Consider the following 18,150-nt stretch of genomic DNA (forward strand, 5'->3'; position numbering starts at 1 on the left):
AAGCTCAAGAAAAACTCTCCAGATTCTCTTTGCCAATGTTGCAAGAAATGTGTACTTCTCTTGAACTTGATACCACAGATTTAACCATAAAGCGCAAGAAGCCATACATTGATTTGCTGGGAAAGCTGGTGTCCATGTGCAGTTGCTCGATTGATTAAGGTAGCAATGAAGGTAAAACCATGTCTGTAAGAATTCTTTAAAATAACAATTTAATATGTGGGACGATTCTGTTGTCTAAATTGTTAGTATTTAAAGTCGCGTTCTGTAAATTTTTAATAAAGCCAAGGAATGAAACAATGGTTTACAACAATAATTTATTGATTGGCTACGAATTATTAGGAAATTTCGCACGAGCACATGAACGTTATCGGATGTCACCATTACTCATTTGCATAACAACAGAGTTCAGTGAACATTTGCGTTAACGTACTTCCTCGTTTTGATTTCGCGCTTCGACGGGAAGTGTAGAACGCAACGCATGTGTAGCGCACGCAACATACGCCACAAGTATTAAAACAAATCATGGAATACCTTGGGTTTATAGAGACTAAGCCTAGCCAGGAATGTTTAATCATGTTTTGGTTAACGTTTTCATTTACGCTATTTTTCAGAAATAAGGTTCTCGACGCACGTAACTAAAGTTTTTCGTAATGTTTGTGCGCGCACAGCAAGTTGTTTACAAAGTGGGCGGAGCTTGAAAAATAGCGTTAACGTGCTCGTGCGAATACTCCCTATATGAGAAGATAAGAACATTATGTTATATAGCCTGTTTTCCACTAGTCGAAATTATTCGCGCAAATCAAACATTTTCGCGTATACGCACACGTCAAATGGAACACTTTGTTGATAAAAATAAACTGCGCATGCGCGCGTATAGTGCAAAAAAATAATAATATTATTATTATTATATTATAATAATAATCTATATATAAATTTACGTAAGGGCAAAATTCGGTAAATCGCGCCTTACTTTTAGAATTTTTACTCGATGGTATGTAAAGTTGGTTCGTACTTTCGGTACTGATTTTAACCACCTGATGTAACCCTGTTTACTAATTAAATTATGTTAGATAATTAGTTATTGACGATTAAAACGAATTTAGGTTCAACGATTTGCCCCAAATAGGGGTGTTTTCCGATCGTGGTATACACTGTCTAATGGATGTCCATCTTGAAAAATACCCGCCACAAAAATGCGAGGAGGCTTCGCATTTTCCTATCTCCTCCTACGATAATTATTTTTAATAGCTGAAAACCCGTTGAACAGCTCGAGTACAGTATCATAATGTTGAATTGAAGACAGGCCGATTTTCTTAAAAAAAATACTATTTTGATAGATTTAATATACGTTTATACAAATGTATTGATTTGCAATGAATGGAACATTCCAATCTCTGTGTTGTTCCACAAGTGTCTATTCCCTCAGGCGTCGTAAAGGAAAGTACTCTATACTCATAACAGAAACTCGATCCATTTTTTTTTCAATCTGTGCTGCAGAGGTTGGATATAAATTTTTTTAGACGGATAATGGTTTCAGTCGCCGTATAGTATGTACAAATCTTTATTATTGCAGTTAAACCACCCATATCATCACCCTTCCCTCTCACTGGCATGAGTAGCGTTGTAAAGACATAGTAGTACGGGGCGCCGTATGGGAAATTGCTAATTTTGTCGAAATATTACAATTTTGTCTACACATAATTAATTTTGTCAATACAGAATTCATTTTGTGTTGACAAAATTTATTCTGTGTGGACAAAATTAATTTTGTCTTGACAAACTTCATTTTGTCTCGACAAAATTAATTCTGTGTGGACAAAATTAATTCTGTGTAGACAAAATTAATTCTGTGTGGACAAAATTCATTTTGTGGCGACAAAATGTATTCTGTGTAGAAAAAAAATTATTCTGTGTAGACAAAATTCATTCTGTGTAGACAAAATTCATTTCAGTCTAATATAGAACTTGAATACTTTGCGTCGAGTATAAGTACAGTTTATACTGATGTATAACACGTAGCCCTATATGCCTACCAATTTTGGTAATAAATATTAAAGAGGGTTGAAGATTTATATCGATACCGATAATATTGATTAAGAAAATGACAACACTATTTACGATAACATCTGATAAGTTGAGTAGTAATGAAATGATTTTAGTTAATACATTTATTTTAATATAATAGTTAGTATAGGCCTATTTATTCTCATGGGAATTGCGTCGTCTATAGGCCTACCAAGTTTATTTGATAGGAATACTAAATTGCTAATAGGCCTAACTCAAGGGAACAAAACTATGAAATATCTCTTAAGACATATATTAATTGTCTCTAATTGGAATAATAGAGATATCTTATTGAAAAGATATCTTGGTTATAAACAGGGATATATCTCTATTGGAACCTAAGATCTATGTAAACTAACTACATCTATTAAAAACTAAGATATTTTAGTTGCCTAAATAAATGACAGTTTGGTACACCATAGATTATGATATTGCAAATTGTCGTTAAAAAGTTAAATTTAATTTTACTCTCGGTTGCATATTATTAAATATTTACACCCTCGAAAGATATAATTCAACTTTGACCAAATAGTTATATGGGTGTTCACACAACTGACATATGGCGCCTCTCAAGTATCCATTCCCATGGCAGTGTATATAATCTTTCCACCTTCTCCATGATTGATTTTATTTATTATACATTGCTAATTGCAAATATTTGTTTATAGGTTTACATTGTTCTTTGTACTTTTAATGTACGTATTCAGTCTTTGGCTGGCTTGATAAGATTGATGTTAAATAAAAATGCATTTCCACTAATAAAATATGGAGTTGTATCGAGAGAGTATCGTAATTTCGGGCAGAATGGTTTTCGGTCTGGAAAGGTCATTATTACACTGTCTGGGGTGTTGATATTTATACATCGAATGTTTTATGGGCAATCAGTCCTGAACCTAGCCAACGTAGGCTACCTGGCCTACTTACTACTGTAGGTTAAAGGTTATTAGGTTTCGCAGGGTGGATGACTGTTATAATAAAACTAACGTGAGCAATCTTTTGTAGTCAGTTCTTTAAATGTTTTTTTTTCAAATAACGGACAGCTTTCAGCATCATTATTTCTGCAATGACTATTATTATCTTAAAGATATATTGTCCCCTGAAAAAATGTTTTTTTTAATCTTTTTGTTGAATATGTTATTTTAATGTCACATAATAGTTATTCACTTTCACAAAAAAATTAGGTCTGAAAAAAAATTATTTACCTGAAAAAAATGTAAATTAAAGCAAAAAATGGTCAAATTGTCTGGAAGCCAATGAGTTTTTGGGTAATTTAACTGTTTATTTTGTCTTTTTATAGGTGAAATAATTTTTCCCCGTTCTTTTTTCTTATGGAAGTGAACAACTTCATTAAAACTGCATAATGGCCTATTCAAAGTCCGATTTTAAAAATCTTTATTTTTCATGATTTTGGGAGACAATACATCTTTAATTTTAAAATAAAGTATATACATTTTATAAGAATAATAAAAAATATTTTAAACGACAAAATTTTAAATAGCCCCATTACTACAATTTTACTTAAGTATAATAAGCAGGGCTCTATAAAAACCATTTTCCGATTTTTTAATATAGAATACATTATAATAATAATTATTACTGACGACCGGGCTGACGACGTAGATATTAAATTGTCAAAGTATGAATACTGATCATATCTGATATTTTCAGGGGTCCCTGATATTATAAAATAGATTAATATGATAGCAATAGAGACGGAGGCATGCTCAGCCATAATAACTGAACCAATAACAAATGTCAAAGATTCGCGCGCTTTCATCATTTATAGCTTCACCCTGTCTTGCCCTTTTCACGTTTAAACTCCGCCTTCTAATTTAAATGTTAAAACCGAGCCTACTCAAGCGTGGAACAAAATGTTTTAAAAAACGTTTTGTCCCACGCTTGAGTAGGCTAGGCTAACAAAATTCATTTTGTCGCGACAAAATGAATTTTTTCTACACAGAATAAATTTTGTCTAAACAGAATAAATTTTGTCTACACAGAATACATTTTGTCGCCACAAAATGAATTTTGTCTACACAGAATTTTCGTTACAGAATGAATTTTGTCGCCACAAAATGATTTTAGTCGTTACAGAATGAATTTTGTCTACACAAAATTAATTTTGTCTACACAAAATTAATTTTGTCTACACAAAATTAATTTTGTCAACACAGAATTAATTTTGTCTACACAGAATGACTTTTGTTTACACAGAATTAATTTTGTCGAGACAAAATGAATTTTGTCCACACAGAATACATTTTGTCAACACAAAATGAATTTTGTCAATACAAAATGAATTTTGTGTTGACAAAATGAATTTTGTATTGACAAAATTAATTATGTGTAGACAAAATTGTAATATTTCGACAAAATTAGCAATGTCCCAAACGGCGCCCCGTATTGTAGAGCTTGATATGCCTACGGTGCATCATAAACGCAAAACAACTTTGGTGGGTAGGGTAGGAACCAACTTAAGTATGACTTGGCTCTAAGAAACAATTGAAAACCATTAGGCCTACTAATTCAGTTGAGTTAGATAATTTAATATTTATTGACGATTAAATCGACTTTATGATTTTCCCCGAATAGAGGTGGTTTTCACAAATTGTTTTACATTATATAAACATACACGTCGTAGTGATGTATCGTTACATGTACTGCTATTTCAATCTACTAGGACAGTGATACTGATAGTTTCAACAAAGTATTACATCGCAATGTTTTACTGTGTTTAGTGGTATATTATTTTTAAAACATGAAAACAATTAATATTTTGTTACTAAATGGATAAAGAATATATTTAAAAATTGTTCCTCTTTGCACCCATCCTCTTCCCCATCCCTCAACCCTAATGTTACATTATTATTTCAAAACACAAATTAAGTTTGTTTAAATTTGACTTAAACAATTGGTCTCATTTTTTGACAAGTTTCTCTTTCGGAAGTAATTCCCAGGGTGCTAATTTTTGTTGAGTACATAAATCAGTGTCTATGTATTCGTTCCTGTGTAAACGACATGTATTATTGTACGTACATTTGAAATCGTCAGTTTTTTAACGCTGAAATTATTATGTATTCGAGAACCATCTGTGGGCACGACCTAGATGGTACGCGAGCGAAGCGAGCGTACCATCTAGTAATAATAAATTCACCTAGTGGAAAACATAACAGGTGATGAAACTAAGCGAGTTATAATGTTGAGCTCAGATAGTAATTGCTTAATTTCATGGGTTAGTCGTTTAAATTTGACTAGAAATTTATTTTTAGATGTTTTTATATTAAAACGTAATTCCAAATTATTCAGGACCTTTCAGTTTACCTTTAAAGTTTGTTTCTCGCAGTAAAATTTACCTTAAATCTGTAAATAGAGAACAATGGGTACATCTGATTGATCTTGCCAACAGATAAAATCTTTGAATTTCTTACAACTTTGAGGCTCTGGCGCGGAGCAGAAAATAGTTTCCCCAAATTGTTTTTACTTGATTCAGAAATATTAGTATCTAAACAGTAGATTGACGATTTTTTTATTTTAAAAAAATTTGTCGCACATGAAAAAAAAACGCGTTGTTTTTACCCTACTTTTTAAGAGTTTTATATATGCTAATTATAGTAATTAATTAGTAAAAATGTTAGAATTTCATTAAATTTTTTTAAACTTTACTAAATAATTGTCAAGATGCTAGTTAACGTAAGTGTAAAATATTAAAACGCTAGGTTGCTACATTTGGCTTCCAGAGGCTGTTAAACTTAATGTAAATTATACACCAAAAATTAACAAAATTGGCCGAAAATCGTTATTTTTCGATTTTCTCGAAAACTAAGCGATATTTTACCAAACAAACTACACATCACATTTACTTACATCAAGGTCTACCAATGTGCAAAATATGAGCCAATTCGAAATTTTGACCCTTGCCACTAAATTACGAATATGTCTGATTTTTGGTGACAAGCACTCTTAAACAGTTTTATGATTGCATGGAATTGATGATGGCGAGCTCCTTGGTACCATATGATACAATCTGTCCATGCTTGGACAACTAGCCCCCCTACTTCTTCTGCATTTTGCGCTGACAACATTTGGCAGTATTGTTATTAGTGTCTTTGTATATACAGTATGTTTTTTTTAATTTAAATACCAGGCTTCTTCTGGCAGTTCTCCACTATAACGAAAACTCAGGACGACTTCAAGCTACTAAAAAGGATGGTAAACTACAGTACAATATTGCCAAAGGCAAAGAAAGGTGCACATACAGTTAAGAAAATAATGACAGAATGCACATTTGGTAAGACGTTTACTACAGTATTAAGATGAGATGGGCACGCTGTTAAATGCATTTAAATACCACCTTGATTTATATAATTAAATTGGTTTTTCTTTTCTGTCTGTAGGGTATGTGGATGACCTTATGTTGGAAGTTTTCATGATCGCAGATGGTGAACATGAAGTAGAAGTTGTTGATGCACCACCTCACCTATGTTCAAGTTTTGAACATCCTGAAAAGCAGACAGCTGTTGCCAACCATTTTACCAGATTCCCAATAGTCAACAGTAACTCGGCTTAGTTGACCTAAAACGTAGATGCATTTATGAAAAAATTGTACAGTACTGTACAAAAAAAGCCCCAGCACCATCTCGCTAGCTGCTATAGACTACATGCCTAAAACGCTTGTGGTCTGGGCCTTCAAATGGCTGATTATACTGGTGACGATATTGCAACCATGTAGATAAATGTTGATCAATGGTTTCTCACTGTGTGTCAGTTTAATGTATTTCATGTTTTACAATAAAAATTGTTTTGTGACAATAATGAAAACAAAAATTTACAACATTTTATCTTTTCTATTTCTTTTTAATTTATTACAAAATTACATTATTTAAACTGCTGATATCAATTGTAACCAGTAAAATTATAATCCTCTTCTGGTGGTGGGAAATGTGCCCGTATGCACGATACCGCACACGATGGTAGTACAACCCTTAAGTTCCGGCCTAAAAAGCCCCAGCACCATCTCGCTAGTTGCCTATAGGCTACATGCCTAAAACGCTTATGGTCTGGGCCTTCAAATGGCTGGTTATACTGCTGACGATATTGCAGCCATGCAATTTCGAGGACATGGTACATTTAAACAAGCAGCAGCAAATCCAGGATGTTCTGTAATGCATTTATAATCTCCTATGTTGTACATGGATGAACCTTCTTCCAGCCGCCGTTCCACTGCTGCTATCTCTTGACAACATCTACATTCCCAGTTTGTTGGTAGGATTTGGCAGTGGCACCTAAAAAAGTTCACAGATGTATGTAAATGTTGTGTGTCAATTAAATAAGTACAGATAAATAAACAGTTATGTTTTTTACTTCTTATGTACTGACTAAAATCTTACAATAAAGGCTAGGCATAGGTTAGAATGGCTGGTGCAGCAGTGAGTGGTGGTGGTAGCCTCAGCCCTGGTCTTTATTCAATTGATTCAAGTCATATAAAAATTCTAGCCCTAGGCTACTCAATAGGCCTAGCAGTAGGCTACTGTACCTCTCTAATTGTTGGAAGTCAGGGAAAAAAAAAAAATTTCAGATTGGTCAGGACAAGGGGTTAGGAGGCGCGAGCTGGACAAGAAGCTAGGCCTAGCCTACTAGAACAAGCGTGTTTCAGACCCCAGACCGATTTGTACAGTAAATACAGTGAGATAATAAGCACAGACATAATTTACCAATTTATTTCATTTCAGTATTAATTGTTCTAGGCTTGTACATAATAAATATGAATTAAAATAAACTAACCAATCTAGGGACTGGGTCCGAAGTTGAATCGCATTTTCAATTTGACAACGGTCCGCGGACTCATCTTCAGAAGAATCTGTACAGTCAGGCTCATACATGTATGGCTGTATTTCTTCTGTATTGCAATTTTGGTCATTTGTACCTTCTGTAATATCCTCTTCATCATTCTCTTTAGTTACACATTCAGCATTTAAAGTTTCTTCGTCAAAATCATCCAAATCTGAGCTGTCAAAATCATACACAATTTGAGTTGACATCGTGCTTTCACCGCTCAGTGTGTGGAAGGGTGGGTTGTGTGTTGCATGCTGCCAGATTTATACCACTTACTACGTCATCGCGGAAGGCTATCAAATTTCACTATTTTTTCGAGTCGTTCGGGAAGCGATCGGGATACAAAATCCGATGCAGAAAAATCACTAAAATTACTCTTTTTTCGCATGAAATTTACGTTTTCCATACATTTAATAGGTACAATTGATGTATTTGACCACAAATATAGCCATAAATTGTATATTGGAAAACCATATTCCTATATCTTTAAAGACTGAACAGTTATCGCAATATTATTCCATTAAATGTAGTTTGTGACCTTAAATTAGGTCCAAAAAAACATAGGAAACAGGAATATAAACTACTTTCCAAACTGCAATATTTTACCTCAGTGATTTAACTTATTTTCTCTAGAACAGAACTTTTGTAGGAAAATTGATTGCATGCTTAAATTATTTACCATAATTGCATTATTAGTTATTAGTTTTACAGCGTATTTTTTTTTTTCCACAAGGTATTTTTACTCGGGGTACCCGAGTCTAGGACTTACTCATTTTCTCCTCTTCTTCCTCGGGACACTATTGAGTAAAAAGTGCGATTTTTAAAGTACTACTCCTCCCTTATTCGTTGTAGTATTGAGCTGGGATTTTGCATGAATATATTACAGGCACATGTCCTCAAAGCTATAGAGCCGGATTTTAAAATTTCAAACCGGATGCAGCTATTTTACGTCTCGAAGATGGTACCGTATAGCCGTATTTGGTAGGTTATTGATGTGCATGTCACATCTCGTCTTATGACGTCATTACAGCTTCGTTTGCTGTACCCCGAGTATCGCACATTCGTGCTTTTTTGTTAATTAATTTGTTTAATTAAGAACGCACAGTGTGTGACACACACCACAGCGTCATGTAGTTATATGCGGAATCTTGGCGTACTGGTTATCACGTTTCGCTTAACACGCAGAAGGTACCCGGTTCGAGCCCGGGTGAAACCTTTTTTTTTTAACTTTATGGTGAAAAGTGCTGTATACACAGTATATCTTTTATCTTATTATTTTTTTACATACTTATTTTGTGTAATCACTATATGCTGATTATAAACAAAACCTTTGTTTTATTTAAGTTCTATATACTTGTTCTTATGTAAAAGGGTCCTACAAAAAAACGAAGCTACAGCTTTTTGATGCAGGATCCCTGTTTTCAGTGGTACTGTAATTATGATGTACTGTAATTGATGACTAAATAAATGTGGAATAAATAAATAAATAAATAAAATAAATCGTTAATTATAACTTTTACACATGTTTATTTTGCTTTGTGCTTATTACCATATTTATTTGTAATTTAAATGGATTAAAAAACTTTGTGTAACCCACATTTTTGGTGTAAGAGGTTTCGTAGTGTGGTGGTTATCAAGCCTGTTTAACACGCAGAAGGTTCCTGGTATGAGCCATGGGGAAACCTATTTTTCTTAAACTTTATGGTAAAATATACTGTATACGTAATATGATATAGAGTATATCTCGTTTTATTACTCGGGGTACCTGAGTCTAAGACTCTCTCATCTTTTCCTCATCTTCTTCCATCCGGACACTGTTGAGTAAAAAGTGCGATTTATAAAGTATTACTCCTCCCATTCGTTGTAGTATTGAGCTGGGATTTGGCATGAATATACTACAGGGACATGTCCTCAAAGCTATAGAGACGGATTTAAAATTTCAAACCGGATGCAGCTATTTTACATCTCGAAGATGGTACCGTATAGCCGTATTTGGTAGCAAGGTTATTCATGTGTAATGTGACGTTACATCCGGTCTTATGACGTCATTACAGCTTCTTTTTCTGTACCCCGAGTATCGCACATTTGTGCTTGTTCTACATATAAAATACACAGTCACTGAGAACACCTGTGAGTTATGTACTGGCTGGTCTATGCACCTTAAATTGCTGGTAAACGGAAGCAGCAATGTGGGTTTGATTGGTCTTGTTTATTTTTTCGGTTTTTGTCAAATTTATCAATTGTACTTAGGTTTAAGGTTTATACACGGTTTTTCACAGGCGCCTTGAGGACTTTAGTGGATATGTGCGCTGTATAAATCTTATTATTATTATTATTATTATTAGTGGTGTTGTATGAAAAAAAAATGTTTGCGTCCAGAAAGAAAACACATTATATATACAACAGAAATTTAGTAGGAAAAGTTATTGCATGCTTAGATTATTTACCGTAATTGCATTAGAAACCATGTATATTTTTTTAGATGTTTATTCGGTCATTTTAGAAAAAAGTTATAAATTAACAACCAATATTTGTTTTTAAGAAGGTGTTTTTCTACATAGTTATAGCATGTTTTAAATATAATATATATATAGGTCTAGTGTGTTGTATAAAAAAAACATTCAAAAATAAACCTCATTACTTCTAAACTGCAATATAATTATAAAACTTGACTGTGTGGTGTAATTTCAAAAAAATTACAAAAGAGCTTTACAAATAGTGTTATATTTATACTGTATATGTATTACCTTTATTTTATTTAGAAACTAAATAGTTTAATTTGCAAATAAATCACTTGGGAGTAAAGTGATCAGAAATAGTTTTTATATTTGGTGCAAGTTACAATAGTTCATTAATGCAGTTCTAATGTCTAACGCATCTGGGGCTGGATTATCAAAAATATTGTTTGCTTCATCTTCAATGGAAAAATCAGGCATTGCTTCTTCTATTGCATCATTTTGTTCAATACAAAAGTTGTGCAGTACACAGCAACTGCTCACGATCAAAGAGACTTTTGAAATATGCATGTCATTTTGACGCATTAACATCCTCCACCGGCCTTTAAGGATACCAAACGCACCTTCAACAACCATATGGGCTCTGCTTAGCCTGTAATTGAACACATGTTGTCTCCTGTTAAAGTTACCACGCTCTGGAAAGGGTTTCATGAGCCATGGCATCAAAGGGTAGGCTGGGTCACCGATAATAAACACCGGCACATCCACACCATCAATTTGAGGGGAAGTGTTCTGGAATGAATAAAAATATATAATGGGTTAAATAAATTTTAAAAGTCTCTAGCCATGCTATAAATTTGCTTTTTTAAGGCCCTGTTCAGACCCATAGCGTTAGACCATTTTAGCGTACAACGCTAAAAGAATGTGTGTCTGACAGTTGGGGATTAGCGTACAACGCGTCGTACAACGGTTGTAGCGTTGTAGTGGAAAACGGTTGATAGTACCGTTTTAGCGTACGACGCTACTGTAAGTCAACGTTGTATCCAATCAGAACGTTTCCTGTTATGACGCGAAACAAGGTTTGACATCTTGTATCGTCAATGTGTGAGAGATGGATTTCAACAACAAAAAGGCCAGAATAAATAAGGCCTAACTAGGCCACAAATACTGTTAAAATAAACTAGGCTACAAACTACATGTATCAACTGATTACCATTATATTTTCTAACAAATAATGACATAAATAAATGCACTTTGTATTTAAACATAGTGACTACGATCCCGTCCCCTTTTAGGCCTAGCTAAGAGCCATTCACGCATTTCATTCAAGCTAAAAACTAGCGTGGAACATCAAGTCACTCATTCATATATACAAGGCAGACTAGACTGGACAAGTTTAATGCTAAAAACCCCCTAACTCCTAAAAAAAAATCAGTAAACAAACCAGAGGAAAGCTGTGTCTTTTTTATTAGCAAGTTAAGGGTTATTTTCAACCATGTGGTTAACACAGTCTCCATCTTCATTTAGGAGGCCTGCTTTATTTTCGTAACAACACAAGGCCTGGGGAAAATGTTTTTAACTACAAAATAAAAAAAATAGAAACATATACTACTATACTTTTGTAAAATAAATGCTGAGGTATGTTTTATTTACAGCAAATTTTGTCATAATTGTAGGGCTGAGATCTAGGCCTATATACAGTCGAAATAATGATGAAAACACGTGGGTAAGAGTACATGAATATGCAACTAGAAACAACCTGAATGACGCACTTCCGTTGTAACTATAATCGTACGCTATGGGTCTGAACACCTCATTTTTTTCTCTGCGGTTTGTAATGTGACCTTGCTAGTAACGTTGTACGCTAAAACGGTCTAACGCCATGGGTCTGAACATAGCCTAAACCTATTTTATCGTACTTACTCTTGGAAATAACTGTCCCCACTGACCTCGTTCATATATGAAAGAATTCCCTAGTACCCGGGCATCGTGCACCTTTCCTGGCCACCCTACATTAACATCTGTGAACCTGGAACCAACAAGAGAACGCCTAAATTAAGAATATGGTAGGTATAGAATTATTTTTGAGGATTAGCAAATAAGTATTTGCCATATCTTTGACAACAAACTGATACATTTGTATCACTATCTTCCATAGTATAATATAAAGTTTTAAAAAGAATATCAGGATATCCCATTAAGTTGACATATAAAATTAAGAGGACCTATTTCCGGTGTTTCAAAAATTTAATTTACAAACTATGCATTTTAATGTATTGAAATATGGAAAGGGTACCTTAATTTGTTATCCACAACTCCTTGTAGGATCATCGAGTACCAACCCTTGTGTTTGTAGTAGTCGGCAGGTGAAAAGTGTGGTGCTTTTATAGGAATATGAGAGCCATCAATTGCTCCAGCACATTGTGGGAATCAAAGTTCATTGAATCCTACAATTGTGGCCCTCAACCTTTTCTCCGTAAGCCAAACAATATAGTTATACATTGTGTCTACTAAGGCTTGGCAAACCTCCTATACAACACGGCACACAGTTGATCTATGCACACCAAACAAATTGCCTATTGTTCTCAGTTCACAGCAAGTTGCCAGTCTCCATAAGATAATTCCCACTAACTTTTCAACACTCATGCCATTCCCAAGGTTTGAATCCTCTCGTTGTAGAGTTGGCCGCAATATATTGCACAGAACTTGAAAAGATTCTGAAACGCAGAAGTATTATGTCATGTTTAACACCTTTTTTGTAAGAGCCGGTAGTAATTTATAATTAATGTTATTTATTAGTTTTGGTAGCCTGCCCGGCCGCGGTGGTGGACTGAAAATAGACTAAATATAAATGGGGATTGATTTATAGCCTAGTTAGGCTCTACTTACTTAGTCTGGTCATACCTACAATTGTAAGGCTGGCTATATAAACAAAAGAAGAGTAGGCCTAGGGGAGGCTAGTTTTTAACAACTTACCTTATCAACACAACTAATACTACTAGGCTAGGCCTATTTTAGTATTTATTTAGTATTTAGGGTTTTTTATTAAATTACTACAGCTGTATTATATTCATATTTAATACCTTGGGAGATTCTGAAGTTTTCTTTCCATAGCTGTTCTGTGTAACGTTGGCACACCGTTACATCCCACCAGTCCAGGCAAAACAATGTTTTGCCTTGGCCTTAAGTACTCCAGCAGCGAAAATAGTCCTTCTTGCTCGCCTACGTGCCCTTATTATATTCCACATAACATTATTCCGCTGTATTTGCTGGTAGATGTTTAGTGGGTTGACACGCAGTTCTTGATTAAAAGCCCAGAAAAGGGATATCAGTAATATAGCACTACGAAAAAGGTCCATTTTAAACACACGTGTGAAAGAGACAGCAAAGCGCAGGCGATTTAAACAAAACAACTTAGGTCAATCAAAAACTTCCGGAATTTGAATTGCGTTGTGGGTAATGATGACGTGATTTTAAAAACCGATCACCTGAATAACCGATTAAAGTAGTAGCAATTTTCAATTGCAACGCGATTATTTTTGTGGTTTTCGGTGGCTGGAAAAAAAATCGATTATTTTGATTTTTTCAGCAAAAACAGACCCCAAGATTAGAAAAAAAAATCATGTATGTATGCAGTCATATTTTATTTATCCATCATATATCATTCGAAAAGACAGTGCTAAACTCTGGACATAAAGTAGAGTTTGTGACTGTCATGCACTATTTGGTTGATTTATGAACGTAGATCAAAAATCAATCTTGAACAATAAACAATATATTCGAATAAATACTGTATAAACTACTAATAAATAACCTTACCTTTTTTCAGTTTTGAAAACCTGCAAGCGTACTCTAACACCATTTTGTGCCACACGATTGTAACAACTCTTAGAACACTTGCACTTTGAATTGCACTCAAAAATTCTGAAAAAGTAGGATGCAAGACTTTCATTGTATTGTTTCTAATACTACATCACTGTAGAATTTTTAAATATCAAGTAAGAAGAAAATCATAACGAAGCCCTAGTGATCTTTAATATATTAGGTCTCTTCCAGATACTGTACAGATTTAGTGTAGGTATTCATAGTTTCTGAAAGTCATTTATCTTTTTCAAATCATACAGATTGAGTGAAGGATTAAACAAATCGTCTCTAGTCTTAGGGGCACAATTATTTAATAGAGTAATTAAAAATGATAATAATAATCAATATTTTTTTATTGTGGCTAATGTGGCCAAGGATTACCAATAGTAAACTAATCACTGTCCTAATCCTCCTAACTCCTAATACAGGGGCTATTTTGTGAACCAGTACACCGGGGGCAACCCCCTCCTCTTCTCGAAGAATGAACTGGGTTCTATAAAGTGCACACATGTTATAACTGTGTACACTGGACCTACGGTTTATAGTCCTTATTCGAGAAGATTTGTTCTACCACCAGAACTAGGAGCGAGTCGGCCTCGAACCCTTGCCTTTAGGTACGGTAAACCCTATTGAGTGAGTGGCCGAGCGGTTAAGACAGTGGAACCGTAATTACGTAGCCATAACATCGGCAAGGGTTCGAGGCTCACTCGCTCCATGGTTCTGGTGGTAGAAGGACTATAAACCGTAGGTCCAGTGTACACATAGCTCATGCGCACTTTAAAGAACCTAGTACATCTTTCGAGATGAGTAGGGGGTTACCCCGGTGTACTAGTCCACACAAACACAGCCACTGTCACACACAGCCACTGTGCAAATTGGGACTGGACCGTTTAGAGGTGTTTACCACCTGTTGGTCCAGATCCTTCACTAACTGAGTTAGTGAGAATTCGAATAAATAAATATTACAAATCCTATTATAAACCCTCCACAAATTTAATTCCCCGGCAAAGTTGTTAAATTGACTTTTAAATTAAACCAACTACGAATTAAATTGTGCGACAGTTACACCTCCTAGTTGATGACCACTATCCATCGCGTACGTCATACACTGCAATGTTTTCTGAAAATGGTATAGTCTGATAATTTCCACTAATATATTACAGTAGAGCAATATGATAAACATGTGCATGGACCACTGCGATAATATCGGATAATTTATTTCCCCAAACAGAAAATGGTCTACACTGAGATATTTTTTGTGGTAAATTCCATATTTTTTGTAATACAGTATAAAAAGTACTGTATTTTTATACCATATTTTGAGCAGTTGCAGCAGATTTATTTTGTTAACTACTGTACCACGCACAGTCTGAAAATCACTCACTCCCCCTCTAGGAAGTGTAGACGATGGTTTTTAGAATGATAATGACTAATGAATAAATGGTTTTGGAAGGACGTTCTGGCCGTTTTTTGTCGGTTACCATTATTGAAATGTTTGATATTCGTAAAACTAAACCTACTCTGTTTAAAAGTGTCTTAGATGATTAATAACATTTTAAAGTATAGTGATTATTGTTTGGTAGGGCCCTTGTAGGGCGGAGGTGGGGAGGCGGAGTTCATTTGAGGGAGGTGCTTATTCGAGGGATATGTTTAATTTGTTAGTAGGTATCCCAATGAAAAAATTCAGATTAATTTTTTTACATTTTCTTTCAGTTAACCATAAAGAACTTAATGTAATTAGCATTTTGCAATTTAAATGATTGAAATCCGATTACCCGTTCTAAAGTTATGGTTATTTAAAGTGGTAAAAAAATATACGATTTTTTGCCTAAAAATTGTGTTTTTTGCAGTTGAAATTGGAAGCATTTTTAAAAGGTTATAACTTTTACAATAATTAGTTAAAAGTTTTGAATTTTGTTAAACCTATAGATATCACAGAGTTGTACAACTCTATTTTTTTTGGAGCCTCAACGAAACCTATTTTTTAAATTATTGGTCCGCAAAGTGGTAGGAAAGCATTTAACGCCCATTTTTGCTGGAATTCCCTAAAAAATGAAAAAACTGCAATTTTTCAATGATCTGTAACTTTTGAACTACGGTACTAATTCATTTAATTTTTTTTGTACTTGTTAGAATGTAGTGTATATTTCATTAATAAATATATTTTAGATTTATTTAATTTATAATAATTTTTTTAATGGTGAAATTTAAAATTATAAAAAAAAAAAATGAAAAAGTATGTTAAAAACGGTGTGTGCTGTTTCCTTTCTTTTACACTAATTTTCGGTAAGTATAATTATTAGAATATTTTAATATACTTTATATTTATAATTTCAATCATAAATACTATTATATATAACTTTTGAATACGTAAAACAAGATTTTAGGCCCATATGATTATGACACCAAATCTAAGCCGGGCTGCTAAGTAAGATATGCTCTTTTAAGGCAAACCATGGAGTAATATGGGTCAAAATAAACTCATTTAAAATAACCAATGTTAATTAAAACAATTAATTGTTTACCTGAATAGTATATATAACATTATAAAAATTGTTTTCTTTTCGTATTATTACGTTATTAAATTGAAATACGGAGCTAAAGTTTAGGCCAAGTCACGGCTTACTCGCGATCAGTAGTCACTCCCGTTAAAGTATTTCGGTCGCAGTTAATGACTTTCGGCCGCCGTATACAGAGTCAAATGTAACGTTGGTAAATTAGCTTAATAAATTTCCTCGGTACATTTTAACCTAACGCATTTGCATTGTATACTTGCATAATAAATCTTCCGCACATTACATCAATTTTAAGTTGTTAAATTAATGTGTAAAACCAGATATTCTAAGACGGAAAAGGACATGTCAATCTCCGACATCGCTGCTGTCACGTCACACATCTCGCGTCGAGCCGGTCGAACTCGAGCGAGGAAAACTAAACAACGTGTTCAAAATATGGAACGTACCATTCGCTGATAGGGTGCATTAATGTATTTAACGGAAAACGCCACAACAAACACGCGCGTATTTTAGAGTACAATATTTTACTCACTACAATATTCACCGGATTATAATGGCTGGATCTTTAAAATTTTGAACGGGATTTACGCCTCATGCACCATTTTAAAATGTAGTTCGCACAATTACCATGCACAATACGTTTGTAAACTATGTTTTATCGATTTCAATGTAGATTTAGCTATAATTTAATACCAAAATCCATAATATTTTTCCATAAACGGTGAATCAAAATTGGATTTTTGTCACAAAAAATGACTTTTCGTTACGAAAAACCTATTTATAGAAGACGATTTTCGTATCAAATTAAAGCTTATTTAAAGCCTGATAACATACAACAAAAATTAATCCGCTAGCTCCAATGGTAATCGTGCGATCGTGTTTTGAAAACTGATGGGGATTTTCCGATGAGGTTTTCAACGCGCGGAAATCTGCTCGACGGGATTTTAGAACCGTTTTAAAATCGCATTTTCTCGGCAACTAATTCATTAATTTTAATTATAAACACACTTATACATAGATTAAAACAAGTACTTTCAAACAATATAAATTTTGTAAGTATTAATTAAGATTGAATACGATTTATTTAACATCAAAGTCATACTACTTTTTCGAATTTCGTCAATATTTCAAAAGTGATACCCCTCTGTGCGCTTTCATTGGGATACCTATTGTTAGTTATAATAATATGGTAACATTTATAATCAAATAAAATTCTCTAATAGATATGAAAAGTGGTAAAAAAGAATAACAAACATGATCTTAGAAAATGCAGTAAAAAAACAAAACAAAAACTATATTTATCACAAGATAAATGTAATGATAATAATATTAAATATAATTGGTTCACTTGATGGATAACCCCTTGTTATTAAATGTCTAGGGTTATTATTAGGTGATCATTTAGAATAAAATGATCA

At 33.8% G+C, this 18,150-nt stretch overlaps 2 protein-coding genes across 5 annotated transcripts in view; both read right to left on the reverse strand.

Moving 5' to 3' along the window:
* LOC140040727 (histone-lysine N-methyltransferase SETDB1-like) overlaps nt 1-18,150 on the reverse strand; it is a 373,841-nt gene that overhangs the window by 143,917 nt on the left and 211,774 nt on the right. For all 3 annotated transcript variants that reach the window (XM_072086876.1, XM_072086874.1, XM_072086877.1), the window contains one exon: nt 14,172-14,276. In XM_072086876.1, the coding sequence (XP_071942977.1) occupies nt 14,172-14,276 (105 nt within the window). The remainder of the gene's footprint in view (nt 1-14,171; nt 14,277-18,150) is intronic.
* Nucleotides 10,636-13,683, reverse strand: LOC140039775 (uncharacterized). 2 transcript variants are annotated; one of them, XM_072085380.1, is made up of 4 exons: nt 13,436-13,683; nt 12,649-13,069; nt 12,276-12,381; nt 10,636-11,144 (listed from the first exon to the last, which is right to left on the reverse strand). In XM_072085380.1, the coding sequence occupies exons 2-4, from the start codon at nt 12,681-12,683 to the stop codon at nt 10,719-10,721; spliced, it is 567 nt and encodes a 188-aa protein (XP_071941481.1). In that variant the 5' UTR covers nt 12,684-13,069; nt 13,436-13,683; the 3' UTR covers nt 10,636-10,718. The 2 variants fall into 2 exon arrangements, 1 of the variants encoding a protein (XP_071941481.1); XR_011842587.1 differs by lacking the exon at nt 13,436-13,683 and having other exon boundaries at nt 12,302-12,381; nt 12,649-13,428.

Source organism: Antedon mediterranea, chromosome 2 (genome assembly GCF_964355755.1).
Source record: "Antedon mediterranea chromosome 2, ecAntMedi1.1, whole genome shotgun sequence".
Classification (NCBI taxonomy): Eukaryota; Metazoa; Echinodermata; class Crinoidea; order Comatulida; family Antedonidae; genus Antedon; species Antedon mediterranea.